Raw genomic sequence first — 27950 nt, forward strand, 5'->3', positions numbered from 1 at the left:
GCTCATAACATAACAGACTTTAATAAGGGGCTCTAAACCTGTCTGTACACCTGCAGATAACATTCAGAGACCATATAGTGCGGACAGGATATATTACTCTGGGCAGCCTCTATAGCTCACATAAGACTTCGACCGATTTATTTGTGATTCCTCAAACAGCACCTAATCAATAAGTGCTTGTTGTGCTGAAGCCTCTTTTTGTTGCCTCGTTCCTATTTAGAGTCCAGAGCTACCACCTCTCTCACAAACTCAAGTGGTGTTGTTTTTTTACCTTGTCTGCTCAGAGTCTGAGGGTCACTCTGACCTATTGATTCAGTCTAGGATTCTTCTGCTTATCTGCAGCCTTTTCAAGAGAGACCCCTGATCTGCGTGAAAGAAAAAAAAAAACAGTATGCTGTGTTACCGTTCTTTTTCTCCTTTATTTTTTTCAGAACAATAAAAATAGTTTAACAAACAAAGACTTCATCATTCTCTCCATTTCCACTCATATATTTACAGCTGAAGATGAAACAAAACGCCAAGTCATGTCCATTTCATCTCCTCTTGGCTCCGATCCCACCCTGATCCTCCCTCTCCACCCCCCTGCAGGCTTGACAGGAGAGTACCAGGGCCTATTGCTGTGTCTTTGACGAGGTATACAGGCTATTCAATGATTGGTGACACATTACTCAAAAGCAGACATCACTGACTTTTGCATTTGCAGGAGCTTCTCCTTTGTTCAGAGCTGCATCACTCGAGGCCTGTTCATAAAGGGGGGAAGGTAACATTAAGCAGGTTATGATGGATGACATGCTTTCACTTACAGGTATGACTTTGGAAGATTTAAAGACACAATGACCCATTTCACTGTGGAAACAAGATAATTGTGAAGTCTCAGATCCATTCTCTGTCAGGAGGAGATAAACTGCTGTGTGAAGGGTCCCTGAGGGAAGTGAAGAAATATGGTTTGAATGCAACAAGTCATAGCACACACATAGGATTAATGGTTAGCTTCAAAAACGGAGCGGCTGTTATTACATTGCAGTGATACTGAATAATCACATGGAAGGACACAGAGCTCTCACACAGTATCTACAACCTATGGACCTAACAGGCTTTTTGATACAGAACTTCAAGTACCTTCTAAATGTCATAAAGCAATTAGGCCCTCAAAGCACTCAAAGGAAAATGTCACATGTAGCTTGGACTTACAGTTTTTGCTTTTCACAAGGTGTTGACCGGAGATGATTCTTTCTATTCACAATCTACTAAGACTGTTGACTTCAGACACAAACTGGAGGTTTGTCATTGAGAGTATGACACCAGGTAAAATCAGCAGAAAACAGACACACATGAAGGTATTGCAAAGTTTATCTGAAAGCATGAGACTGCAGGATCCCGACTCCCTCATGGGAGTTGATTATAACGGGGTCCTTGTGTGGCGTCACTGTCCCTCTGTGCAAACTGAATACAATCAGGTGAATCAGGGCAGAGTGGCTGAACAATCAACAGCAGAGGAAATGAAAGATGCCTGAGTAGTTGTGGCTATTGTGCACCTGATCAGGACAGAGGTATTGATACAGTCTGAACAAACCCAAGAAGTCGTACTAGTCAAACGTTAAAGAGTTCAAACATAGAAATATTTTACAACAGAGAAAAGATGCAAAAAATTTGCTAAATTACTGCGACTCATTTGTTGCTCAGGAAGTAGAGACGGAGGGACAGAAGCAGAAAGATAACCTGTGTCAGAGTATTAATACAGTAATCCAGAGGTCTTCATGTAATATTGGTGGATTTGAGCACCATCTCTATGGCTGAGGGTCAGAGGGGTCACTGGTCCAATCAGGTTGGAGGGTCATGGCTGTCAGAGCTGGTTTCCAGTGCAGAGCGGCGGGCTGGCACAGTGATGAGGATAATGACGTCTTAGTGTCACATCGGATCACGCAGCACACACAGTCACAGAGCGGGAGCGGGCAGGCTGGGCCCCAAATGCACCCCTTGGGCACAGAGAGTCCAAAAGGCCGGGCCTTTAGTGTTCCCGTAGTTTGGTGGTGGAGCTCCAGCACAGTGCAGGAAGGATGAAATGAAGCTGGATCTACTCACATTTCAAATGTTCTGAAGGGATCAATACACATCATCAGGGGAGCTTTTGCTTCAATTAAGCCAAACAGACTGAAGAAAAAGCTGGATGTCCATTCATCCGTTTCAGCCCGTTATTTTAGGCCCAGATCAGGAGGGACATGAAGGCTCATTAGGTTTTTCAGAGTTAAATCGTTTTCTTCACTGGTCGCCCCCTCTGCTGGGCCATATGCCAATGTGCTGAGTGCTCCTACAGTAAACAACACAGACAACATGAGTTAGACTCAGCAATAATACATCTGAATGATACTCAACCACAATGCTTACATGCTCTTTAGCAGGTAAAATGTCAATCATGTTTATTACCCAGCTATCTTACTAATCACTCTGCTGTTAAAAATTTGACACATTTGGCGCAGATGTGAGAGCAGCCTGAGGAGCTACGAGGGCCCCAACTATCTCTGAGAGGGAAAAGTGGGGCAAGATCCTGTCCCGAAATCCATGCAACGGCAGCAGATCAGATGAGAGCATCTATAAATTGATGATTGCTACAAAATAACTTGAGGATAAGAGGAAAAAGGTGATATAAGCAGCAATGTTGAAAGTTGTGACTTTTGCCTCACTTATGTTTAAAGGTGTCAACTGCAAGAGCTGAATGAGGACAGAGCTAGAGAGAACTATTTTCTTCAGCTCTATGCAGACGAATAAATCATTTTTAAATACAAAAAAATCATTGTTGAAGTCAATATTCTGTGTCAACTTGTTTCTGTCTTTTAGTAGGTAGCTGGGTAATATGCAGGATGTAAAAAGACTGGTCTTGTCTCTGTCCAGGTGACACAAGACCCCTCCACTTCATACAAGATCTTGCTCACCTTGTTGTGATTATAATTTGCATAACCACCCTCTCACTATATAATAATCCTTATTCAGTAACTCAGTTTAGCATGTTAGGAGACCAAAATAGCACCAAACAAAAAGACCAACTGAGGCTGATAGTCATATTTTTGAATCCATCTGACTGCCAAATACATATAAAACAATGTTGTTGTTTTGTTTTTTTTATCACAAGTGGCTCACACCTTTAAAAAAACAAAAACAACAACAGGAAAGATATCAACACATTTTGGAATGATTTTTACTCCTGAGAGACCTGAGTGATTTGCAGAATTTGTTATTTCTCTAATAGGAAGAAAACCTGTTGCTTACCTTTCATTTTAATATGACGGTAAAGACTTTATGTAGAATGTCTTCATTTCCAAATATTTCCAGTGGCTTGTGGAAGTCCTTTCATTAGTTCCTTCATTGCGTACAAGTTTAATCCAGAGTTAGAGCAGAAAACAAAAAAAAGACACCTTCATCGTCACAGCGACTACCGATTCAAAAACATCCAGTAGCTTAAGTATGGGTCTACAATGACATTCAATCAGCTCCCAATTACACTGTTTGGGAGATGATTTACTAATTATGCATTTCAAATTTTCAATTGTTCAAATTTCTCCAGTGTTTTTTGTTCAGAACGTTTCTGCTCCTTCTGCTCCAGTGAGGAGAAAAAAAACACTCCAAACACATCTTCATTTTCTGTTTTGCATGGAGACCAAGTCCCTTGTCAAGAAACACTGACAGTTGTTCATTGCCTTAAAAGTTAATATATATATTTATATATAAAAAGGTGTTCATAAATTATTCAACAATGTTCAGTAGATAAAATACCACTCGCATTTCTGTCCTGAAATGATCACTTTGTGCTTTCCGCAAACGAAAAACATTGAAAAAGAAGCAGCAGATTCTTGCCAGAGGTTAATCCTTATAAAAAAAAAATTGTCTTTAGATCTAAAAGGTTTTTCTCTATCTGTGTCGGTTTGTTATTCCGTTGCTGTTTGTGCCGGGCTCTTCCAGCTCGTCGTCCTCAAAGCCGTGAAAGGTGGAAGTGTCGCTCTCGGAGGTGGTGCCGAACAGCTCCTCCGCTCCGGCAAAAGTCCCGTCTTCCTTCTCCTCTCTGCAGTCAACTGAAACACAGAAACAGAGTCAGGTTATACATGACAAACGAGATTACTCCCCCACTTTGAAATGCATCAGTTTGGACTGTAAAAGGTACAGATTTGAAGTATATCATACTTTGGTGTGCATGTGGACTCACTTGTGCATCGACAGGCTGAGTAGGGAGTCCCCGATTTACCCGTTTTCTTGTTGGAGCCCTGGCATTTAGTACAGTAGTTGTTGGGAATGCTGGCCCCACCTGGACCCTTTGGACCTGCAAGGAAATTCAACCCCACTAAAAAAAGATGAAGTTTTAGGGACAATTTTGTTTTACTCTGAGTAGGACCGGGCAGGTCATACTTTTTTGATTCAACCCCCTTGTGTTGCATGTACTTTATTTTAAGGCGCTCAATATAAACTTTGTGCCTCCAGTTTTTGTATTGTCTGTATGCTATCAACCATTCACGATGTCACAATGAACAGAGACAGGTATTATTGACACGGGGACTTAATACACATCAACAATAATTATATCTTCTTACTTTAACATGAATTAATACAGTGTAGGGAAACATATTTGTATATACACCAAAGGCATCTGTAGGTGGATTATGTTTCCAAACAGGCATTTTCAATTATTCTAGTCTCTTCTGCATTTCTATGTGGATACTTTTTTTTTTAAATAATACAATATGTGCAGGTTCTGCATCCTCTGTTTATACCTCTAATGAGACCTTAGGCTGAAGTTAAGATACCAAAACAGAAATCTTTAAAAATGTATTTATGATTTTTATTCATGATTGTGCGCTGTAATATAAGGCAAACAATCTAAAATGAGTCAGCTACAGAGACAGACACTGCACAATTTTAAAGTGGTGGTTTGTTTAATGTAAGTTAATATTAAATGATATCGAGCAGTGCAGTGAAGTTTGTCTTCTTACGTTTGTGTCTGTCAGTCTGTTGAACAGTGGGGGGTCTGGTCGCCATAGAGCTTCTCCCTCCAGCTCGCTCCTCCTCTGCCAGGTGGGAATGGGTGTAGTGGTAGCTTAGTCCTGTACGGTTCCTGTAGCGCTTTGCACAGACTGCAACAGAGGGCACATGTTCAGTTGTACTTCTTTGACTAGTATCAATTCTGTGTCTGAAAGTTATTTTGGAAACACATTTCTAAATTGACATTGTTTATGGCAACATTTGGTTTGAAAAAATAGTTTTGATCTGTTATGATTGTAACGCGGTCCTCAGCAAATGGTTTAACACCAATGTATTTGTATTCAGGGAGATGGTGATGTCCTGAAGCTTTATTGCTAAAAACATCTACAAGTGCAAGTTTGTACATTTGCAGTGCAAGTGCTGACTAATGATCTCAGCAAGTACATAGTCATAAACAAGATCTCAAAGGGTGTTAAATGGAGGTGACTGTTCAGTTAAAAAGGGAAACAGTGTAGGATCTGATTACTGCTGTCATTTAACAACACAAACAACACAAACACAGACAACATAATAACGACGTGTCTGTTTCACAACAACAGGCTCTTACAGCTTGAAGAAAAGGAAGATAATATGTGGGATAAATCAATAATAACAACACTTGTGACACAGCTACTCAGCAGCTATCAAAATAAATCAGCTGCAACTCAGAGATGACGAGTCCGAATACCTGAGGTCGAAGATTTTGAGTTCGGCTTTTGTTTGTATCTGTCTGAAATAGAGAAGACAAACATATGAGTGAGTTTGTGTCTTATAAGAAGAGTAAAATCTCAACAAACACCCCATCTGAATGCTACGGTGGCCCTGAAGGACAAAACTAATTTACAAAAGATGAAACACTTTTATAAAGTTGGAGACAAATTTACATTTTGGAGAACATTTTTACATTTTATAAAACAAAACTACATCAGCAAAACACTTTTACCACGGCGAAAACAAATTAACATTTAAGGATTTTTTTTTTACAAACGACGGAACACTTTTACCATTTCTGAAACTAATTAACATTTCATTTTTACAGAAAGGGAATGTACTAAATACCCGAAGTGATCGAGTGAGGGGTCATTTAGTTTGTTTTGATGGAGAGAAACCAAACGGAGATGGACATGGTTGACAAATTAGGACGTCCTCAGGTTTCAGAGAGAGGTGTCAGACCTCAGATTAAAAAGCATCATGTCTCCGGAAAAGCTCCGTCATATCTCCGCAAAACCTTCATCATGTTTCAGAATTCAGATGAAACGGCCTCAGACCACAAAGCCTCAGGCTAAACGGAGTCAGGCTAAAAGGAGTCAGACTTAATGTTAAAAGTGTTCCGTCGTTTGTAAAATTGTCTCCAACTTTGCAAAAGTGTTTCATCTTTTGTAAATTTGTTTCCTTAAATGTAAATTTGTTTTGGCTGTGGTAAAAGTGTTTTGCTGATGTAATTTGTTTTATAAAATGTAAAAATATTTTCCAAAATTTAAATTTGTCTCCAACTTTGTAGAAGTGTTTGATCTTTTGTAAATTTGTTTTGTCCTTCAGGGCCACCGTAGAATTCATTACATACAACATGCACGTAAACACTCAAGACTACAGTGATACTAGATCACCTTTATTTATCCTTTTGTTGAATCTCTGAAAACTGAGTTGGTCATTGAGTTAAAGTGAGTCAACTTGTTATTTGAAGTTAAAAAATATTCAGAAATAACTCTCTAAATATGTAAGTAAAGCACAAACATAAAAGAGGAGCTGATATGCCATTCTCTTGGTCTCAATAAAAAAAGGTTACTGAGCAGAAATGACCAAAAATGCTTCAAAGAAAGTCTAATGTGATCATGTACTTTTGATTAAATCTCAGTAAATAAGCAAAAGAAGCCATTTTGATCCAATCAAGGGAAGCAAATTGAGTAAGGGTGAAGTAGGACTTTAATACAAGGAAAAGACAAATTAAGTCTGTTCTGCATAAAGTAAACTAAACACAAATATATTGGCATCTTTTAATCTATACGTGCATCTTAGGTCTACTTCCCTCTTACCTCCTCAACTACATTGCACAAAAGAGCTCAGGATCTCATAATCTTCGATCTCAGGATCTCTTACTACTACGTGTTCCGAGGGTCAGGACTGAACTTGGAAAAAAGGCCTTCAGGTTTGCTGCTCCCTCGACCTGGAACGCCTTACAAAAGGATCTGAATCTTTGTGGTCTGATAACTTTGAATGCTTTTAAGCGGCCGTTAAATGACTTGGAGGCTGATGCATGTGTCTGCAGATGTTTTCTTTAAATGTCATGCTGTTTTTCTGGAGGTATTTGTTGTGTAGCTGTTGTATGCGTCTGCTATTTGTGTATGGTCTATTTGTAACTCTGTAACTGTGCTGCTGCCCATCTTGGCCAGGACTCTCTTGGAAAAGAGATTCTTAATCTCAATGAGCATTTCCTGGTTAAATAAATAAATAAATAAATAACAAACAAACAAGATGCTTTATGACTACCAAATTAATAAAGGAGTAATAAAGAGGTCTTGTGTGGCACATTATTCTTTATTTAACAACCTATTATTCCAAACAGTCTAAAAATATTTAGATAATTAAACAGGGGAAATTTAATAAAAAAGTATGAAAAAAACATGCTTATAATTAAAATGCTCAATAACTGATTTAGAAACCAGCACATTGTGAAAGAAAACTGCCTTTTGGTCAACCTATTACTGCACATCAATCAAATAAAGAATATGACACTAAATTAAGCTCATGTTACATCAATACTTACTGTCACAGACGTATGGCTTATCATCATCCAGGTCAGTCTTCCTACGGCCTGAACCCCGACCCTGTAGAGAAGTAGTCACATGTTGTTAACTAAGATAGTTAACACAAACTATCACATAACAGGTGTATACATTGTGGTTAGTACCCATGAAAGAAACCCACCAGTTTTCATAACCTAAAATGATCAATGTGTAGAATAAAAACAAATCTAACAACAGTGAAGCTAATGTTTACTCTGCGTCCCACAAACAAACAAAGCAGTTTAAGAAACTGGTGGCGCAATACTGTTGGGACTGGGCTGTCTAACTTTATGTGAAGCAGTCAAAATGACATCTGAAGAACATTCGGTCACTTACTCTTCCTTTGCCCCGATGTCTCCTCTTGGGAGTGTCTACCTCGAAGTCGTCGTCATCATTGAAAGCATCTTCAGCTGCATCTGCCTCCAAAACCCTCTGAAAGACATTAAGCAAGAGGACAGACTGTAACAATACTCTGATTAAATTACCAGCTTTTTTTAAAAACATATTAAACAGCAGCGACTGAGAGGAAAGAACAACCAGTCTCTCAGTTCTGAATACAGGCTGGGTGACAGATGTATTGTCTGTTTATTTATTTATTTATATTTGCATTTTTTTCTTCTCTAAATGCCTCTTCCATGATGGGAAAATATCTTTTTAAATCTTGTTTGCAGCAGTGCGTGTAGTTCAACGAGGAGCCCTCTCTTCCTGTATGTCCTTCTGTAAACATACACTGCATGTGTCCACATGTATATGTGGTGGAATGTGTGATTGTGAGATAGGACTGGTCATGACTTCCCACAAGAAACGACAATAATCAGCAGTGTGTTTGGATTAAAGGGCTACACATTTGAAACTGAAGATTCAGAATATTCTTTTTTATTCATATTATTATGTTAGCATCACTGATTAGCATCTCTAGTCTGAAAACACAGTTAACAGAAACCAAAGTTAGCTAAACACCTTATTTAACAAATGTGGAAGTCAGAAGTGAGTCCTTCATTTCAGCAATGGCTCAAAGATTTGGGGAATGTTTTGCATTTGGAAAGATTGCGATACAAATTGGCTAACAGAGAAAACACTTTCATGAAAATGTGGAAGCCCCTTTTGAACAAATGGACCGCCTCTTCCAACATAGCTCCCTCTCAAGCCACCTTGCATTGTGCTTGAACCCTCCTAATGGCTATTCAGATGGCACTTGTGTTTTTAGAGCTGCCACCAACTCACATTGTAACACGCTGAACCTTATGTTTTCTTTTGTTTTTTGTTTTTTCCGTTCTTGTATTGTATGACTGTATGACTCTTATATTTGTGCTGTAAATTTCACAACCTCAACTACTGTCAGCATTATAGCATCTTTCTTTTATTCTTATTTGCTTATTTATTTCCATTATGCCCTTAATGTTTGTCTTGTTTTTTTGTTTTATCTAGGCCTAAAGATCAATAAAAAGAAAGTGAAAAAAAACAACAACAACAGAAACTCAAAGTTGAAACAGTCTATTCTCTTGATGAAGCAGCAGTAAGCTAACGAGTTCTGAAGGTCACCAGGAAAACAACTAGGTGGACTGCAACACTTCACGTGCAGCACCAGATCTCCAAATCCTTTGACTGACACCGCTCAACATTTTCATTTAACATGTTATTCTGATAATACCTCGCCTGTGAGTTTTGTGGTCGTGTGTGAGGACGGGTTAGCTGCTAATGAATTGCCAGTGTTTGGATCAATATTGTTGTCTGAACTGAACCGGAAATAAATACAAACACATGTGCAGTCAATGTTTGATACTGAACTCACCTGGATCTCTAGCAGGCTCTCCTCATCGTTCTTTGAGTTGTTCCTCTTGTCGAGACCTTCTCCTCGCAGCAGAGCCTCCAGCGTGGTGCTCTGAGCGGGCAAGGCCTCCCTGGACACGATACCACCCTCTGCACAAAGAGAAAAACAGACAACACTTCATTTAAAAAAACTGTCTGAAAAAATGCACATCTGTATGATGGAATGGAACCTCTAGATTACCATTGATTATTAGCTGCAGAGCTCTGCATGCTGGGTTATCCATTTGCTGCCGCTATTGTGAAAAACAAGCTATCAGAGCTGCAACCTCTGACCTCAGTGAGCAGCTTTCTAAACCATCTTTCCATTATGTCTCTTCTTTTCATTTCACACTAGACTTTGTGAAAGCATGTCGCCGGAGCATTTGTTTGCAGAGAGGGTGTAATCACAAATGATTTCACACCATTACGTTACAAAACTAGAATTACTGCCTCGCAAATTTTGGGGTATAGCAACCAGCAAAGTAGCAGTTTACATCCATGTCTGTTTAGACTCATGTAAGACATCTAGTGAAGAGGTTAAAGGAATTTTGAGGGCACTATTACACTGGTACTCAGACTTGTGGTTTCTAGGGTCTCCATAAGTAGTCCGGGAGGCTGAGCTTTCAATTTTCCGGCTGCTCTGTTGTGGAATCATCTAAAAGTTTAAGTTTAGGAGGCAAAATAACCCTCTAGTTCTCTGAGTAGTGGTGAAAAGAAATAACTTATACAGCTATAGGCTTAAGTAGGGTTGCAAAGTTCCAGGAATTTTCAAAGTTGGAAACTTTCCATGGGAATGAACGGGAATTTATGGGAATAAACAAGAATAAACCAGGAATTTACTAAACTGAAGGTTGGCTCTTAATAGGGAACTTAAATATAGTTGGGAGAAATATATTTTAGCATTATCCTGACTAAAACAACCAGATTTCATGCAAGTACAGTTGCAGATGCTTTTTTATCTGCATGTTGAATGGGACTTTTTTGGAGGGAGAGCGGCTCTTTTCATTTAACATTTTGAATGAGACTGTTGGGGTTGCATTTTTGTTAATTTTTGAATAGGTTGGGTCGGGGGGGATCAGTAGTATTTAATGCATCATTCATGTTTATGTTCTTCAATGAAAGAATTGATTGTTCAATAAAATTTTTAACACTTGATAAAGTTCTACTTACAAATAAATCTGTTTTAATTGTATTATTTTGGATGGATGTCTGCTTACAACAAAACAAATATTTATACTTGGATATGATACCTTTCCATTGAATTACCCTCAATTCCCAGTTAATTCTCATAAATTCCCATGGAAAGTTTCCAATTTAGAATATTTCCAAAATTCCCCAGCCTAACTTCCCATGGAAATTTACCAGAAATGTTCCACCCCTTTGCAACTCTAGGCTAAATGCATCGCTACATCTTTCCCCCGGAGTATCTGTATGCTTCCTGCCCTTGCAGTTTTGATGCTGTATCAACTCCCAAATTCCCAAGGATTGATGTCACTGACGCCAAACATCATGTCTCTTCTTAACTTTCTTGATTACTACTTTTATAACTACCGTTCAAATAAAATGATTCTAGTTGTTGTTATGATAGTGATAAATGTTCTTCACTGGTTTTCTGCCGTGCTCTCTTCCTTATTCACACACTACATAACTCTCTTTGGTAAAGGCAGATGGCTGTCCATCTACGGGTTCTTCTCAAGGTTTTTGCCTCATAAAAGAATGATTTTCATGCCCCTGTAATAATGTGCAGTCACAAGATTAATTTGGTGCTGCTGTGGACGTGCCAGACTCCAGCTGCTACAACTACTACTACCCGTCTCACCACGATCATCTCTCTCTATCCCTCTCTCCAACCCAAACACGGTCGAGGTAGATGTCTGTCTAACAAGAGTTTGGTTCTGCTTGCGGTTTCTGCCTGTTAAAGGAAGTTTGTCCTGGCCACTGTAAGTTGCTAAATGCTGCAAAGTGCTCTGCTCATGGTGGATTAAGATGAGATAAGACAGAATCCTGTCTGTCACATGGGACTGGATCTTATCCTGTCTTGATGTTGGGTCTTTTTTAATATAATAAAATAGAGTACGGTCTGGACCTGCTTTGTTTGTAAAGCGTCTTGAGATTACATTTGTTGTGATTTGGTACGATATAAATAAAGATCGAATGATTGAGTTTGGTGTGATTTAATATTACATACAAACAGTAGAAAATTGAGCCCTGACACTGAGTTATAGCTTATAGACAGTAAACATCCTATTGCCAGCACAGGCAACTAAAAATGTTCCTGTTCTCATTCCAAGAATGCAATGTCATTGTTGACCTTTCCATACTGCACTACGCAGACATTGGGTTGGCTTGGTCAACAGGAATCTCTGGAGGTACAATGTAGCTGAGTATCTTATCACTTTAACCTGAACACATCATGCAGATATCTCCTCCGACAGGTGAAGATCTACACAAACAGTGTAGGAGGCAAGCAGGTTAAGCAGACAAAGCAGAACAAACACAAGCTTTGACAGCCAGTAGGAAATCTTATTTACACAATCTTTCCTCCTCAGAAAGCCTCTTGGTCATCCAGCTGCTTTGTGGATGTGTGAAAAGAGAATACACTTCAAAGCCCCCTGACTCCAGCTCTCTGCAAGCCCTTCATCTTAGCTCTGCGCTCACTAGAAAGACTTCTGCAGAATATTGAACATAAGGTGCTGAAGCAAAGAAGACTGCAAAGGTAAGAGGCAGATACAGGAGGTAGGCGTAAGAAGCGGATACAACACGCTCCTCTGAAACAAGTCCTCCTCCATGCGGTGGCAGCCCCTCACCATTGTGTCTGCACACGTTGACTTTCAACTCTCCGCGACGAGACAGACCCCCCCTCCCCTACCTCTCTTCCCCCCTCCCTCTCAACCCATGGGAGCTGGGGGGGGCTAAAAATAGAGCCGGCAGCAGCCTGCAGCACAGAGCTGATTCTGCATGCAGCCCCAGTCTCTAGCACAGCATCAGTTAGACAGCCAGCCGAGGCAGCGAGACAGACTCTGGCTGCTGCCCTGTGCTGGCCACCTCTGGCCAGCTGCACAACGTGCTCCATCTAAGAGACGCCAGGTTAAATCAGGTCATGTCTCCTCTTCGCCGGCACTCGCAGACAACACATAAAATCCACTGTTGCTGGAGAAGGGAAGGGACAGCAGGGTGGTGGCGGCGGGGTCTTAGCGAGCTCAGTGGAAAACAATAGGCTGCGATTGGATGTGTTTGGGAAACAAAGGCTTGGTTCATGTGCTGTCTCTCAATGTTTCTTTCTCCTTCTAGGCTCTGCTTCTTCCTTATTTTCTTCACGTCATGAAAATGTGTGCGATGCAGATACAACATTTCAACTCAAGAACCAGAGTAATGAAAATGTATATCAACACAGTGGATTTCTCCCTGAAACTACAAGAAAGTGGAAGATGTAACATGACGTTTCTGTGTGAGATTCTCTCTTTTGTCACGTTCATTCCTGCGGGTAGTGTAACACCCCAGTGGGCATGCAAGCCTTGGGCACAGAATGGACCAGATATTTGAGCTAAGTAATTCTGGCTACAAACACACACAGCCTGCATGGCAGACTACAGGGAGAGATGAGGAGATGAAAGAGTTGCCACAGAGAAAGAGACAAAACCAATCAGCCCAGGGAGGTGGTGAGGAGAAAATAAGATAGAGGGAGAACAGAGGAGAGGGTAAATGTGTTGAGTGAGCTGTTTCAAGTGGCGGCCAGAGAAGCCAAACTCCATTCCATAACATTTATTAAATACTGTCTGCAGCGGCCGGACTCTGTCTTGCTGCTCCCAGCAGTGGTAAATCTAATTACATGTTCTACTTCTTACAAAACAAGTTTACCAGCCGGAGTGAACACAGCCACATTTCATCCTCTGAAAAGTGACTGGCAGCCTGTTCTGCTCAGTGCGCTGAAACAAGAGTGATATGCTTTTAGCCAGATTATTCCAGATCATCACCAGTAATCACATGAGCTGAAGGAGCTGGTGGAGGTGGGTGGGAGACGGGTAGGGAGGATGGCTGAGCAGGAGGAGAGTACTGAGAGAAGCAGAAAGTGACAGGGAGGTAATTTGTGGAGAAGAGGCTGCAGGATCTTACCGAGCTGGAGACCGTAGATGCCCAGGCGAGGATCTGTGGCGGTGTGCAGCCGTCTTTTCTTTCTCCAGCAGCGGGCGGGGTATGTGTACATCTGTCCAGCTGCAACCCCTGAATGACAACATTTCTTTTACAACTCAGTTTCCAAAAAAGTTTGAACACTGTGCAAAATGTCAAAAGAAACAGTGTGATTTGCATTTTGATTTTGATGAAGAAACACGTTTCAGGCTGACTCTTTCTGACGTACAGATGGGAGGGGTTCACCACACTGTGAGAGACTGCACTAGTAAATAAAGCACTTTGAGAAAAATGTTTCTAAACATTAAACTGCAAAGAATCTGGGGATTTCAGCATTTAAATAATATCATTAAAAGATTCAGATAATCTGAGGAAATCTCTGTGCACAAGGGACAAGGCCAAAACAAATACTGGATGACTCGGATCATTGGGGCCTCAGGCGGCACTGAACTAAAAGAAGACATGACTCTTTAGTAGAAATCACTGCATGGGATCAAAATAGCTTCCATAAAACACTTTCTGTGAATACAGTTCATCTCTCCATCCACATATGCGAGGTGAAACTCTGCTGTGCAAATATCAAAATGTACCAGATCCAGAAATGCTAGCTACATATCTGGGCCTAAGCTTTTCAAGGTGGACTTAGGTGATGTGGAAAACTGTCCTGTTGTCTGATGAAACAAAGTATGAAATTCTGGTAGACGCTCTGTCCTATGGGCTTAAGAGGAGAGGGACCGTGCAGCTTGTCATCAACAATTCAAAAGCCAGTATCCTTGATAAAGTGGGGGTGCATTAATGCACATGGCTCGAGTATCCTGCATCTTTGTGAAAGCACCGTTAATGCAGATTTAGAAGTTCAAATATGCTGCAGAGTAGACATTTTTCTCTGGGAAGACTTGCTTATTTCAGCAAGTCAATGCCAATTCAGATTCTGGTCATTTAACAACAGCATGGTTCCATAATAGAAGAGTCATGGCGTGCTATGAAACGTAAAATAGGACAAAAGAGACCCAGACCTGATCAATTAAGAATTTAAAAAACATGGGGATTATATTCTGTCAGTCCTTTGGGGACAATGAATGTATGTACACAGTGAGACATATTTTGTACAGGTGTTTTTACACTTGATCAAGAAGTATTCGAGCAAACCGACAGACAAGCAGAAGCTATAAACTCTACTGCGACTTCATTTCTGAGGCAAAGAAAGACAAACATCTGAATTATTTTCTCTGTACATTACTTTAAACTTTGCAGATGCACGCATGATTTGTACAAGATGATTCATCCAAAAACACTTTTTTACTCTCATTACATGAACATTGCGTGAGTATGCGCTCACGTACCAGGGCTGCGGTGGTGTCGCTCCATCCAGATGTAGCAGTTGTTCTGGGCCACGCCGGTTTGCGAGTCCAGGAATGGCAGGCGGACACTGCGTTCAGCACACAGGCGGGCATTGTAGCTGCGGCACTGCTCAATGGCGTCCTTATAGAACTGGTCGCCCAACCTGCAGGAGACAACGTCAGCAGCAGAGTTTAGCGACTCTGGCAGGCAGAGGGATTTAAGAGTATAAGAGTAGCCGTGCTGTATTCATATTAGCAGTACTGATATGGAGATCAGCCTTTTATCATGTATGACTGCCTGGATAATGGCTTGTTGCGCTGCTGGCCACAGATCATTAAATCAGCAAGCTGAGACGGCTTCAGGATTTGTGTTTAAATCCCTTAGAAACTCTCCACAACCCACATAGTGCTGTTAACGTCTGTTCAAACTCCTAATCAGCACTCTTCAATGTAATATCAAACTGACAGCAGAGCTTTTCTTCTCGCCTGCCATCGGGAAGAAATGGTGGAAAAAATAAAAAGGGAACCCAATAACAACATTGCAACAACTCTTCTGCTCCCGCTCCTGAAGTTAAATATATTATTACCTCTGTGGGCTCTCTGTCTGGTCCGATTTAAGATAAGATGTGACTCAGTTTGTGGCGCTGACTGAGTCAGATTGTCGCATCAACACAGAATGTGGGGTCTGATACGGAGTCAGTCAAGACTCTCACATTTTAGTTCCACTTTTCTTAGCACCACTGGATTTTGGCAGTCCCTCAGGGTTTCAATGTTAATATTCAGAGTGAAATGGGGGTGGATATTTCACATTCAAGTCCTCCATCGCTGCCACACGCCTGGTATGGTAATTAGCCTACTTAATTAATCTCAGCAGAGTGCCTAGCACAAGGGCAGGTTATAATTTGACTATATCAAAGAAGGGGGTAAATGCAGCAACTCTGAAATCACGGAAAGGTACTTTGAACATGATTTCCACAGTCTGCTGTTATATCACAGGTTAAACAGGGCAAATAACAGCTACTAGTTTTTCTAGTGTTAACATCTCCACGTCTGGATAATGAAGTTCCTGCACGTGTTCCCAATTACAACATTAGGAAGACGGCCATTTTGAAGGCAAACTAACGAGCTGCGGGCAGAGAGTGGAGCCTGGAATCTGTAACTAGAGGCAGAGGAGGTGGGAGCCTGATTTGTTAGCGTCTTCCAGATCCTGCTCTCTGTCTGCCTCTTCATGAGACGAACAGCCATCAGTGTTAGGAATGTCGTCCCGCACAAAGCTCTCAGCTCTGAGGCTCAGACAAAGCCACTATGTGTGTGTGTGTGTGTGTGTGTGTGTGTGTGTGTGTGTGTGTGTGTGTGTCTGTGTGTGTGTGTGTGTGTGTCTGTGTGTGTGTGTGTGTGTGTGTGTGTGTGTGTGTGTGTGTGTGTGTGTGTGTGTGTGTGTGTGTGTGTGTGTTTCTGGGAATGAGAGACTTCGTGTCAGTGTGACTGAGAAGAGTAAACAGTCACAGGTACAGAGAGTGAGAGGGAGCAGGAGGGGCAGGAAGGTGTGAGAAAGAGAAAGATGAGTGAGAGGAAAATAAAACAACCAGACTTGGGAATCAAGCGGGTGTGACAGTGAGACAAAAGGTTAAATGCTAACAAGCAGATCATTACTAATAAATTACTTTAGGACTTTTTCCTTCCCTGTGTTGCACTCATAACAGGACTAGGGCTTTAAGGTATTTACAAGTCATATCCAGGTGGAAAGGTGTCACAAGTTGTTTCTATGTCTGCACAGGGGCAGGAAAACATAGCAATATATGTGCACCCTTTAAAAAGCAGGAATTTTTACAAGAGGAACAACACCGGGATATACTCAAACACATTGTACAGATTAACAAATGAGCTCAGGGGTTCAACAACTCCACCAGTAGCTTCATCAAATATTTCCTTTAAGATGAATAGTTGGCTTTAAAAATAACAACACAGCTGTGTAAAAAAAAACAAGCAGCAACCTCCGGTCTCAAAATATAAAGCCCATGTGGATGTCTTAAAAGCTGCAGTTCATCGAGAATCCGCTTGAGGCTGGCTGCAGAAACACTGGAAACCACACACACACCAATTCAAAAAAGACGATCTTTGCAGCATTAATAAACATGTTTACAGCCTGGTTCAAATAACGGCTTCCGCCTGAAGAGCTAATTTCTCTATCGGCACACACTGTACAGGGGGTGAATTTTTTGAAAATGCAACAGTTCAGAAAAGGGATGGACGATATTGTTTTTTTGCCGAAATCTACAATATGCTGCTATTTTACAACTCATTTAGCCGATTACCGTTACCGATGTATATATTTTTCCCGCACACCTAATTGCAGAGATCATCAATTCTCTTCTGTATTGGAATAAGTGTACAGTTTTATGCTGATACTCTTATCACATTTATGTAATATTCATTTCTTATGCAAAATAAGAAAAATACTTGATACTGAAAACTGCATATTCATTTATGACAATTGCCTTCAAACAAAATTCATACAAAAAGATACATCCTAATTAAAGGTGACATATCATGCAAAATGGACTTTTTAATGGGTTTTCACCTGAAATATGTGTCCCTGGCATGTCTACAAACCCCCCGAGAATGAAAAAAATCCATTCTGCCCCTGTTCTGATTTCTACACCTTTCTGTAAATGTGTGTGAAACGAGCTGTTTCAGACTTCCGTGTTTTTGTTACGTAACAACAATATCTGGTCTGTCACGGAGTCAGAGCTCGGAGCTTGTTCAGCCCTTAGACTGTATAAAATAATACTGAATCCCCCCTCCGTTTTTCATTACCTGCACAAATGTGTGCTAACAAGGAGCTTAGGAGGGAGGCATGCTAATTGTAGGCTGTCTTAATAAACACAAAGGTCGGTTTTACTCCCCACGTCTGCAGATTTGAAGATCTAGTGGATGATTTTTATTTATCATGGATAAGTGCTAGCGCTAGTTAGCATAGCCACATAGCTACATGTTTGTAGCTGTGTACCAAGACACACGTCGACATACTGATAAATAAAACAACAAGAAACACTAAATCTATGACCAATCGTTCAGAAAGGTCCTGCTGCAGGCGCCTCTCCGTCAGGATCAGATTCAGAGGGTTGAAGTAACGCGATCTCTGAGCAGCCGTGTATATTCAGCCAACATGTAAACATTAGATCAACGTGCTGGAGAGCCGAGGCACATCCACTTCCTGAGGGGGCGTGGTCAGAGGGAAAACAGAGTGTTCTGATGAGGAATGAAGAAGAGGACTTTTCAGGCATGCCAAAATCTGATTTCAAAGTGTTTTTTTGAGCATAAACTTTAAAGACATGTTTTGGGGACCTCTTAGACCAATATATATTGATGAAAAAAGCGTGATATGTCCCCTTTAATACTTGGATGATGCTCTCCCTAAGACAATCATAACAAAACCCACAGCCAGGGCAAATTTGGCCAATTTCACATTTGACATTGTAAGTAAACCTAACCTCTGTTCACAGGGAACATGTGAAAAGTGCAACTGTACAGCAATTAAAACTTAATTAAATAAAATAGTTTACTCTTTGACAGTAAATGAGCCTAAATCAGTCAGCTACATGTACCTTACAGACTGCTGCTTAAAGCTGCTGCGAGGAACTTTTGTTTTGTATCGATTCTGGCGCCCCCCTTGTGGACAAAGCAACACCTCTTATCTCTTGTCCTATACATGCAAAAGTAGTGTTTTCAACAAAAACCTCATCCTGTTGTCTTTTACCAGTCAACTTTATCAGGCAATGTGATTATTTTCCATGAAAACAGTCAAATAAAGGCTGTTTCTGAAGCGAGATGTCCATCAGCTGGTCTGACACCTACCCCCTCAGGGCGGTTTCAGGCACTCAAAATGACAACAGAGAAGGTGTCAGTGTTGCTGCTGATGGTCTTGTTTGCTATTAATGGCCATAAAGAGGCATCAGTATCATTTTCAGTCTGTTTCTCAGACAGTTCAAAACTCCTCACAGGGCCTTTAAATTCAAATTTAACTTAGAACATGATTCCAACATGTGTGCAGCAGACCATTCTTTTATTGGTTAATGGTGGATATCGGCGTGTTTGCCGATGTCTGATAGTTCATTTTTAAGTCAATATCGGCCGATACCGATAACGTGTCGATTATATCGTGCATCCCTAGTTCAGAAGATATTAAGATTACAAGTTTTGCCCATTTAAGGACATGACTGACTTGACTGACAGGCAGGAACACTGTTGCTGTTGGCCAGGAGGCTCAAAGCCTGCCTCTTCACCTCACACTAGCTCAACAGAAGTTAGGTTGCGTTCAGCATTTCCCAGTATGGCTCCTGCCGACAATTGGCTTCAAAACAGATGGGTGACATCCAAATACTACGTCAATTATTTATTAAGTCTATGGTAAAAAAATGTATAAACATGTATAAACTGCATTTTTCTTTATGTATACCATGTGTGAAAAGGGTTTCATTACCTATAGTAAATCCCATCACACTAAACTACTTTACAGTCATTCCTCAGTATCATCGCACCGCTCTGATGGGACGCAGTGTGACATATCAGTTTACTAAAAGCACAGCAGCTGTAAATGCTCCCTGAAGTCTGCTTGGAGTGCACACTCAAAGGGCACACACCGTGGAGCGCAAAGAAACTCCTGAGATTACTCGAGTTGAACAAACCTGGAGAAGATGACAGCAATACGACTCCAGTAAAATCTAACAGTGGTTTAAGGGTGAGCAGATGAGCAGAGAAAGTCTCTTCGTATAGGTGCTCGCTCAGGGCCCAGACACACGGAGCAGCAGGTGCACAGGCCGGGGTGAGAGATCTCGCCGACACATGTAATGAGTGACAAGACCCACACCATCAACCACAGACGACACAGAAGGGGAGAGTGAGTCACACCGACATTCACAACCCACTTGCAACTTTTCTCCTCTCTTCTGTTTTAAAGGTACATGTTACTGTTTGTGCAGTGTTCAAATCAGAAGCCTTATCACACTGTGATTTTACACAGCATTGAGGCCTCACTGACACAAGAGGCTTGACATATTACTAAACAGCATGAGCGTCACACAGTCACACATATACACACACAGTGCTGCTCCATCCGGCTGCCACCTTTATCGTTTACAGTGATGTGATTTTACCCGTTACTGCCTCACATGTCAGTTCAACAGTGGAAATACTGTGACATTTACATTGATGGAAAAGCTTAACAGAGGCGTAACACTTGAGCAGGCAATAAAAAAGGGCCAAAGACTACAAAGACGTTTAAAGGCAATCGAAGGAACTTTTCACGTTGCATTGATTCTGGTGGTGACCCCTTCAGAAGAAATTTGTAGTTTCTCCAGGTTTAAGGACTGCATTTCCCATGAGAGCCACCACCCATTGTCCTAAAAATGTGGCTCTTGCTAAAGCGTGCATTTGTTGTGGAAACAGAAGAATGGAAGACGAATCTACTTTTTAACACTACCTGTTTTTTAGATCAAGACAACTTTCTGTGAGATGCAGAGTGATGAGGTAATGTACTGTTTAACATAAAATTATATAGATATATATATATATATATATATATATATATCGCAGCAAAATTTTGTAATCTCTGGTTTATCAGATAGATAGATAGATAGATAGATAGATAGATAGATAGATAGATAGATAGATAGATAGATAGATAGATAGATAGATAGATAGATAGATAGATAGATAGATAGATAGATATTTGTCCTTAATAAGGAAATTTGTGGTCACTGTCTGTACAAGAATACATACATAAAACATATACAATAAACACCCACCAAGCCTCACAACAATGGTGCACATCAACCCACATATATACACACCAGACACATATAAACACACAGGACACAATTAAACACACAGGACACATACACACCGGACACATTACTGGGGCATTATTACTTTTGTTTAAAAGTGCTATGGCAGCCGGGACAAAGCTCCTGAAAAAAACGGGCTAATTACTATTAGTTCTCTTATAAAAGCTGACCGTAGTATCCGTGACGTTGCCCATCTGTTTCTGAAGCGCTGTTTTGAAGCCAACTGTCGGCAGGAGCCATATTGGATATGCTGAAGTCAACCTAACTTCTGTTGAGCTAGTGTGAGGTAAAGAGGCGGGCTTTGCGCCTCCTAGCCAACAGCTACAGTGTTGTAGCTGTAAATCAAGTCAGCTGTGCCTCTTGTAATGGAAAACTAGTAATCTTAATATCTTCAAACTGCTGTGTTATGAAAAAATTCCTCCCCCGTACAGTGTGAGCCGATCGACAAATCAGCTATCCAGAGAGACTACTCTCGTTTTTTGTACCAGGCTGTAAACACGTTCCTTTCTGCTGTAAAGATTGACTTTTTTGAATTTTCAGTGTGTGTGTGGTATCGATACATCCGGAGCCAGTTTTTAACACTTCAGCATTAGCTTCAATTCTCTCAGCTGGAGGTTGCCGCTTGTGTGTTTTCTTGTGTCCCCATAAATGTCAGAATAAAGTAAAAATGCACACAGTTTAACACATTGACATGCTGGCATAAACACTAAATCCTGTTCATAGCCAGTTTGCTTTTTTACCTGGATGAAGAGTTTCTCCATCAACAATTGTTTTAAACAGAAAACATGCAGCATAAATATTTTTAAAGGCACTCAAGACCAACCATTTTAGTCTTGCTTTTAACTAAGTTTTATTTTTATTCTTAAAAGTTGTATCTATTTATTCATCTTTTATCTACTTCAAATTTAGTCAGTTTTATTCTACTTTATTTATTTATGTACTTATTTATTTTAAGTCTTGCATCTTAAGTTATTTTAATTGTTTTTGTTGTTTTATTATCTTAGAGATGTATTTTACTTTGACGATTTTAATTTCCTGTTTTAAGTTTTAACATCTTATTTTACCTCCAGTGTTTCCTCATTAAGATATCATGAGAGCGTTTCCTCAGTTCGTTCAGCAACTTATTTTAATTTTTTATTGATTCATTTTTATTGTTTTTATTACTATTGTTGCATATATTGTGTTCTTAACCTTAGGATTGTGGGGTGGGTTTGGGGTCAGGGCTGGGGGTGGGATCTTTTTCTTTATTTATTCTATTTTAAGTAGTTTTTATATAAAGCACTTTGTGTTACAATTTCATTGTATGAAAAGCGCTTTATAAATAAAGTCTGATTGATTGATTGATCATTTTCTCACCGTAGCTCCATTATCAGCCATGAGTTCAAAACATTTAGAAAAAGAATATTCTAGTGACTTCAAAAAATTCCTCCTGCTCAGTTGTGTCTCACTGCCAAACTTTACCAACAGAGTTCTTAAACATAAGCATTTCAAAGTGGGTGCCAAATATCAACTTAGCCTTTTTCACAGAAAACACCAAACACAGGCGCTTAAATAATGTCAGACAAAAATGATCTTGTTATTGATAATCTCATTTTACTATGTCTCCTCACAGTGCCTTTAAGAATATTATATCTATACATTTAGCCACCATTTATGTGGATTATGATAACTCTGTACAAGCATTAACTCTACTTTTAGAGTTCTATTTGTAGAAATTATTTTTACATCTGCACAGCAATAGTTCAATGAAATACTTCCAACACAAATAGAAAATCTGACATCTGTGGCTCCAGCAGAGCTTTTATAGGTACATCCAATCATTCATCTGCTTACAGCTCGTCTACCCACGTACCTGCCTACCTGCCAACACTCTCTGCATTCACTCCGCATGAGTTTAGTCCTCAACAAGCTAAAGCTATTAAGCTAGTCACCCAAGACTGGCAGAGAGAGATAGTTGGATACAATAGGCTTTGACAATGCTGCACTGTGCTCCTTTTAAATGCTCTTGTGTTGACTCCTTCTGCATCTCTGTTTAGAAAGCTGTGCACGTTACAATGTTCAGAGGGTGAGGAGATTTTTCAGTTGAATACTTTTTGAACTAGCTAGCTGGTTACGCCAAAGTTGCCAGCTCTCGGCTTTAATTACTGAGAAGTAGAGAAGTGAGGAAAAGTTGAGAAAATGAGTTTAAAGACCAATACACTGGTTCAACTTTGACCTCCTTTGAGTCTCCACAAATTGCACACAAAATTTCCTGTACTCTAACAATTCATTGCAAACACATCATGCGCACTCGCTTTCAGTTTCACCCATAAAGTGGTTCATAAATCCTTTGTGAATCCTTGAAGTGACAAAACATCCACCTACTTCCAAATTGTTATTACTGGTTGCATATGCACAAGAGGGAGAACTACTTGTTCTGCCCCTTTTTATCTTTACTCATCTCTGGAACCCTCAATTTTATCTTGCAACCCCAGAGGGGTCCTGGAAGACATCTGTCACATCAAAACTGTTGGCTTGTGTGAAAGCTCTGATATCTTGGCTGGTTATTTCCATGTTGAAGAATGTTCCCACATCTCTTAAACTACTTTGAAGATCCAATTCAACCAAAACTAGTAAAATAAGACCCATGCTCAACCAGAATTAGTCTTTAAAAAGAGCCAAACTAGTAACACTTGTGTGCTTAGCAGGGTCCAAAAAGGACCTCAGTGGTATGTGCTACACATCCTCAATATCTTCCAGTTGAGTAGAGAAGGTGAGCGTGTGCATGAGGGCGAGGAACAAAAGCAAATCTTGTGGCCAGTGGGGCCTCCGCTATCAGCCTGCTACTGTCAACGGTTCGCCGCGTCACATGGCTGCGTCCGTAATGCGAGCATGTGTCAACACACATTTTGCACATCTGACGACAAAATACAGTTTGCAGGAGAGCAGCTATGGCTGAACTCCAGCGTCTACATCAAAGCGTACAAGCACTCAGGAGGACTGACTTGGCTGAAAAATAAATGAGGATAAAAAAAAGTCTGATTTCAGTCTCCGACTTCAGTCGCCTCAGCTCTGCTAAGGAGGTTTCTGAAATGTGCAGGTGCATTGCTCCTTCACAGGAAGCCAGAGCTACCACATAACAAGAGAGGGGGAGAAGGAGGAGATGGAGGAGGAGGAGGAGGAGGAGGAGGAGGGGGGCCTACACAGTGACTGCATCCTGACAACAACCTCTGATTACACCAATCAGAGCAACACAGTCAGGGTGAGGGCAGGAGAAAAACCAGACCATACACCTCCACACTGCAGTGCCAATAAACAGCAGGCCTGACTCACTCAAAGTCTACCCAACACAACTGACAAGGTCGCTGACAAATTGGGGAAGGAACTCGCCCATAATGTCAGGGGAGCTGTGGACGATGTGCCCAGCCCACAGAAAAACTCCAGCTGTGGCTCAAATTTTAATGAGCGGCTCCTTTATTAATCAAAAAACTCCAGACTCCATTTTAATCAGTGGATTGTGGAGATTACTGTCCTCCCCTGCTCATAGGAGGGACAGACCTCACACAGACGTGTGCAGGCTTGCTCCATCCACAACCACTTCTACAACAAAGTCAAAAGCGGCGTTTCATTTCCCCAAAGTGAATCATCTTAATACAAAAAAAAGGTCAAACTGGTCCACGGGAGCGACATCCAATTAGTGTCAAGTGTGACTAATTATAATCTGACAAACGTGTGAAATGAAGTCAGAAACCCAAGACAGAAGCTAATTATAGCACACTGAAACACTTCATTAAGCACAGTTTATAGCAAGGAGACATTCCACATCAGAATGCTAAAACATGTCCGGGATGAAACAGCAGCCTTACAGCAGAAGCACAATGATGCCTGTCAGGACACAAGAGAGGCGGAAATGGTCCAACAAGGAAACGCACTGTCCAATAATACACCTGATCTCTTCAAAAACAAATATGTAACAGGAGGCAGGATCATGGGATAATATTGTTTATTAGCCTTTGCATTAACCGCTTTAACATCAAAAGGCATCACTATGCTGTTCAGGTGGCTGAGATAGTAACTGTTTAGTGCAGTTCATGAAAGGAGTGTGGGAAACTGTGGAGTCAGGCGTTGCATCAAAAGTGCAGGTTTTAACAGAACTGTTGGCACCACAGGGGGAGGTTTGAGGTTTTCTTGCTAAAGGCTAATGCTCACAGAGTTGTTTTCATAGTATATCCAAATGACCAATATCAACCTGAGACTGTCTTAAATGCAATATTGGATACCAACAAGTATGTTTGTCAATGCCACCCCAACAATAGAACCCTAACCCAAAAATAAACAGATTTCAGATACATTATCAAGTGATAACAAACCAACATCGTTTCACAGTAGCACACTGTGAAAGCAAAATGTAAGCTAGCAAAATGTCAACATTTAGTGGTTTTCTACCAAAATGTATTTTTTAATCTGCTTGAATTGGAGAGGCACTTGGTATCCACCATAGACTGTATAAATAAAGGACATAGTATCAGTGACGTCACCCATCTGTTCCTGAGCGCTGTTTTTGAAGCCAATTAGTGGCGGCAGCCATATTTGAAATGCAGAACTCAACCAGGCATAGTGTGACTTAAAGAGGCGGAGTTTGAGCCACCTAGGCAACAGCTATGTGTTCCCGTCCGGGAGTCCAGTCAGTCATGTCCTCATTTGGGCAAGAACTTGTCATCTTTATATCTTCTGAACTGTCGCATTAGGACAAATGTTACCCCCGTACAGTGTGTGCCGATAAAGAAATGAGCTGCGTAGAGCAGCAGGCTGTAAACATATTTATTAATGCTGCAAAGATCGTCTTTTTTGAATTGGTGTCTATGTGGTTTCCGCTGTTTCTGCAGCCAGCCTCAAGCGGATTCTCGATGAATTGCAGTTTTTAACATTTCCGCATGGGCTTCATATTTTGAGACCGTTAGGTTGCCGCTTGATCAGGATCATGGGATAATATTGTTTGTTAGCCTTTGCATTAACCGCTTCACATCACATGCATCACTATGCTGTCCAGGTGGCTGAGATAGCAACTGTTTAGTGCAATTCATCAAAGGAGTCTGGGAAACTGTGCCGTCAGCTGTTACATCAAAAGTGCAGGTTTCAACAGAATTGTTGAAACCTGCACTTTTGGGGGGAAGTTTGAGGTTTGGGGGGAGGTTTGAGGTTTTGGCTTATGCTAACAGAGTTGTTATCATAGCATATCCAAATGACCAATATCAACTCGAGACTGTCTTAAATGCAATATTGGATACCAACCAGTATGTTTGTCAATGCAACCCCAAAAATAAACAGATTTCAGGTACATTATCAAGTGATAACAAACTAATGTCATTTCACAATAGCACAAAGTGTTGTAAAATGTCAACATTTAGTGGTTTTCTACCAAAATGTATTTTTTAACCTGCTGGAATTGGAGAGGCACTTGGTATCCACCCATACTCTGATACAGGAAGTAAAAATATGTATTTTTAAAAACAAATTAAGCCTCTGTAGTGTCCCATTGGATAGCTAGACGTGTCACATGTCAAAATCAATGTTTTAAAGGGGACAATTATGTGTCACAGACAACCTCTCCAGTAAGACTGTGCAGATAACAATGGCTGTATAGTGTTGGTGATGTGCAAGGTGTTCTGTGAGGTCCACTCCTCATGCTCGCTGTCCACCGAGGTGCCAGGGCTACCTCTGTGGAGGAGCAGATGGTTCTCCTGCTTGTGCCCAACACTTCCTCTCTGTCGGAGCATCTCTCTGACAGATGGGCCCAGGATCCTGGACCAAGCTAATCTCCCAACACTCCTCCACTTAAAGGCGCAGTGGAAAGCCTGCTGCTGCTGCTGCTGCTGCTGCCTCTACCTCCACACAGTCCCACAGACAGAGAGCCATGATGGTGAGAGGAACACATCAATACAGGCTGAACGATCCTGTCACGTCAGACTGACCGTGCTGAATTATTAGAGAGTTCAAACATACCTTGATGACAACAAACTAAAAGGTTGATGTAATGTAATAGCAATGGAGTAGGTGAAACAATACAAAGAACAAAGGAGAAATGGAGAAAAAGGTGGAGCATTTCTTTGAAGTTGAGGGGAAAAAACGGTTACAGCTCGAGCTCTTTGAGCACGAGGTGACAGTCTGCTTCCAACGGCTGCCCCAAAAATTGCTGTCACTTTGCTCGTTTTCAACAGCAAGCATGCAAATAGGCTACAAAATGCCTCCTCCCTTGCTTTACCGGGTCCTGACCACGTCTGCGCTCGGAGGAGCCAAAGTTGACATGTCGACAATTCACACTAACTATAAACGACTTTCGGAATGTCAGACGATATTCCGCCCCGCTATGCCCGACCGAGCACGAAGGAAATCGGCTTTTAATTATTCGGAGCAGCAGAAGCAAAGGCACGCTGTCGACAGTTTTCAAATAAATTCACAGCCCAGGAAAGACGACACTCTGTCGTGTTGAATGCATAACCGTGTGGGGAAAAAGCTCTTCTAGGACAGGCAGAATGTCACGCAGCCTTTCGCACATGTTAAAGACTATATGTTAAAATCTCTTGGAATAAAAAGAACTATACGAGGGCTACTTTGCCATGCAAGAAGTACACAAAATGAATTTGGACAGCTTTATCTGGCTTATGCACACGGCTGGAAATCACATGCATCAACCGCTGGTATTCATATACAAGTTGGCAACAAAGTAATTATTCAAAATTTCGCAAATGTCTGAATTACTTACGCTTTTAGTGGATTCTGAATGACAGCCGCCATTTTGCTACAATGTAACGCAATATCGGCGTCTTGCAGTTCTGAGGGAAACCTACAGCGTTTGACCAATCAGAGCTCGGGGTGAATCCGTGGACCAATACATACGCAGCATACACGGATGGGGCGTGGCTTAATGGGGTAAACTGTCAAAATTATTTTAAAGGGTTTTCCCTTGTATTTATATTGTAGACTGTAAGTGAATAACAACACTTTTAAAGAGACCCTCACTTGGGCTTGTATCACATGTAAATACAATTCCTCCTAGGGGC

General features: G+C 41.0%; 1 protein-coding gene across 4 annotated transcripts; it reads right to left on the reverse strand.

Annotated features, from left to right (window-relative positions):
- Positions 1 to 399: 399 nt before the first annotated feature.
- LOC117806734 (zinc finger protein DPF3-like) lies at positions 400 to 27737 on the reverse strand. 4 transcript variants are annotated; one of them, XM_034675773.1, is made up of 11 exons: positions 27653 to 27737; positions 15068 to 15228; positions 13710 to 13817; positions 9580 to 9707; positions 8124 to 8219; positions 7769 to 7829; positions 5693 to 5734; positions 4977 to 5117; positions 4196 to 4309; positions 3265 to 4064; positions 400 to 2308 (listed from the first exon to the last, which is right to left on the reverse strand). In XM_034675773.1, the coding sequence occupies exons 1-10, from the start codon at positions 27682 to 27684 to the stop codon at positions 3904 to 3906; spliced, it is 1044 nt and encodes a 347-aa protein (XP_034531664.1). In that variant the 5' UTR covers positions 27685 to 27737; the 3' UTR covers positions 400 to 2308; positions 3265 to 3903. The 4 variants fall into 4 exon arrangements, with proteins under 4 accessions (XP_034531664.1, XP_034531663.1, XP_034531666.1 ...); XM_034675772.1 differs by having other exon boundaries at positions 4196 to 4330; XM_034675775.1 differs by lacking the exon at positions 5693 to 5734.
- Positions 27738 to 27950: the final 213 nt, after the last annotated feature.

Source organism: Notolabrus celidotus, chromosome 22, assembly GCF_009762535.1.
Source record: "Notolabrus celidotus isolate fNotCel1 chromosome 22, fNotCel1.pri, whole genome shotgun sequence".
In the NCBI taxonomy this organism is placed as follows: Eukaryota; Metazoa; Chordata; class Actinopteri; order Labriformes; family Labridae; genus Notolabrus; species Notolabrus celidotus.

What these genes read in the sequence shown, in the direction of transcription:
- LOC117806734 (XM_034675772.1), bottom strand. Translation starts at nt 27,684, where the DNA reads ATGGCGGCTGTCATTCAGAATCCACTAAAAGC. An exon ending in CTCAAAATCTTCGACCTCAG is followed by an intron (nt 5,118 to 5,692) that starts GTATTCGGACTC and finishes CCTCTGTTGCAG; the next exon opens with TCTGTGCAAAGCGCTACAGG. An exon ending in CTCAGCCTGTCGATGCACAA is followed by an intron (nt 4,065 to 4,195) that starts GTGAGTCCACAT and finishes TCTGTGTTTCAG; the next exon opens with TTGACTGCAGAGAGGAGAAG.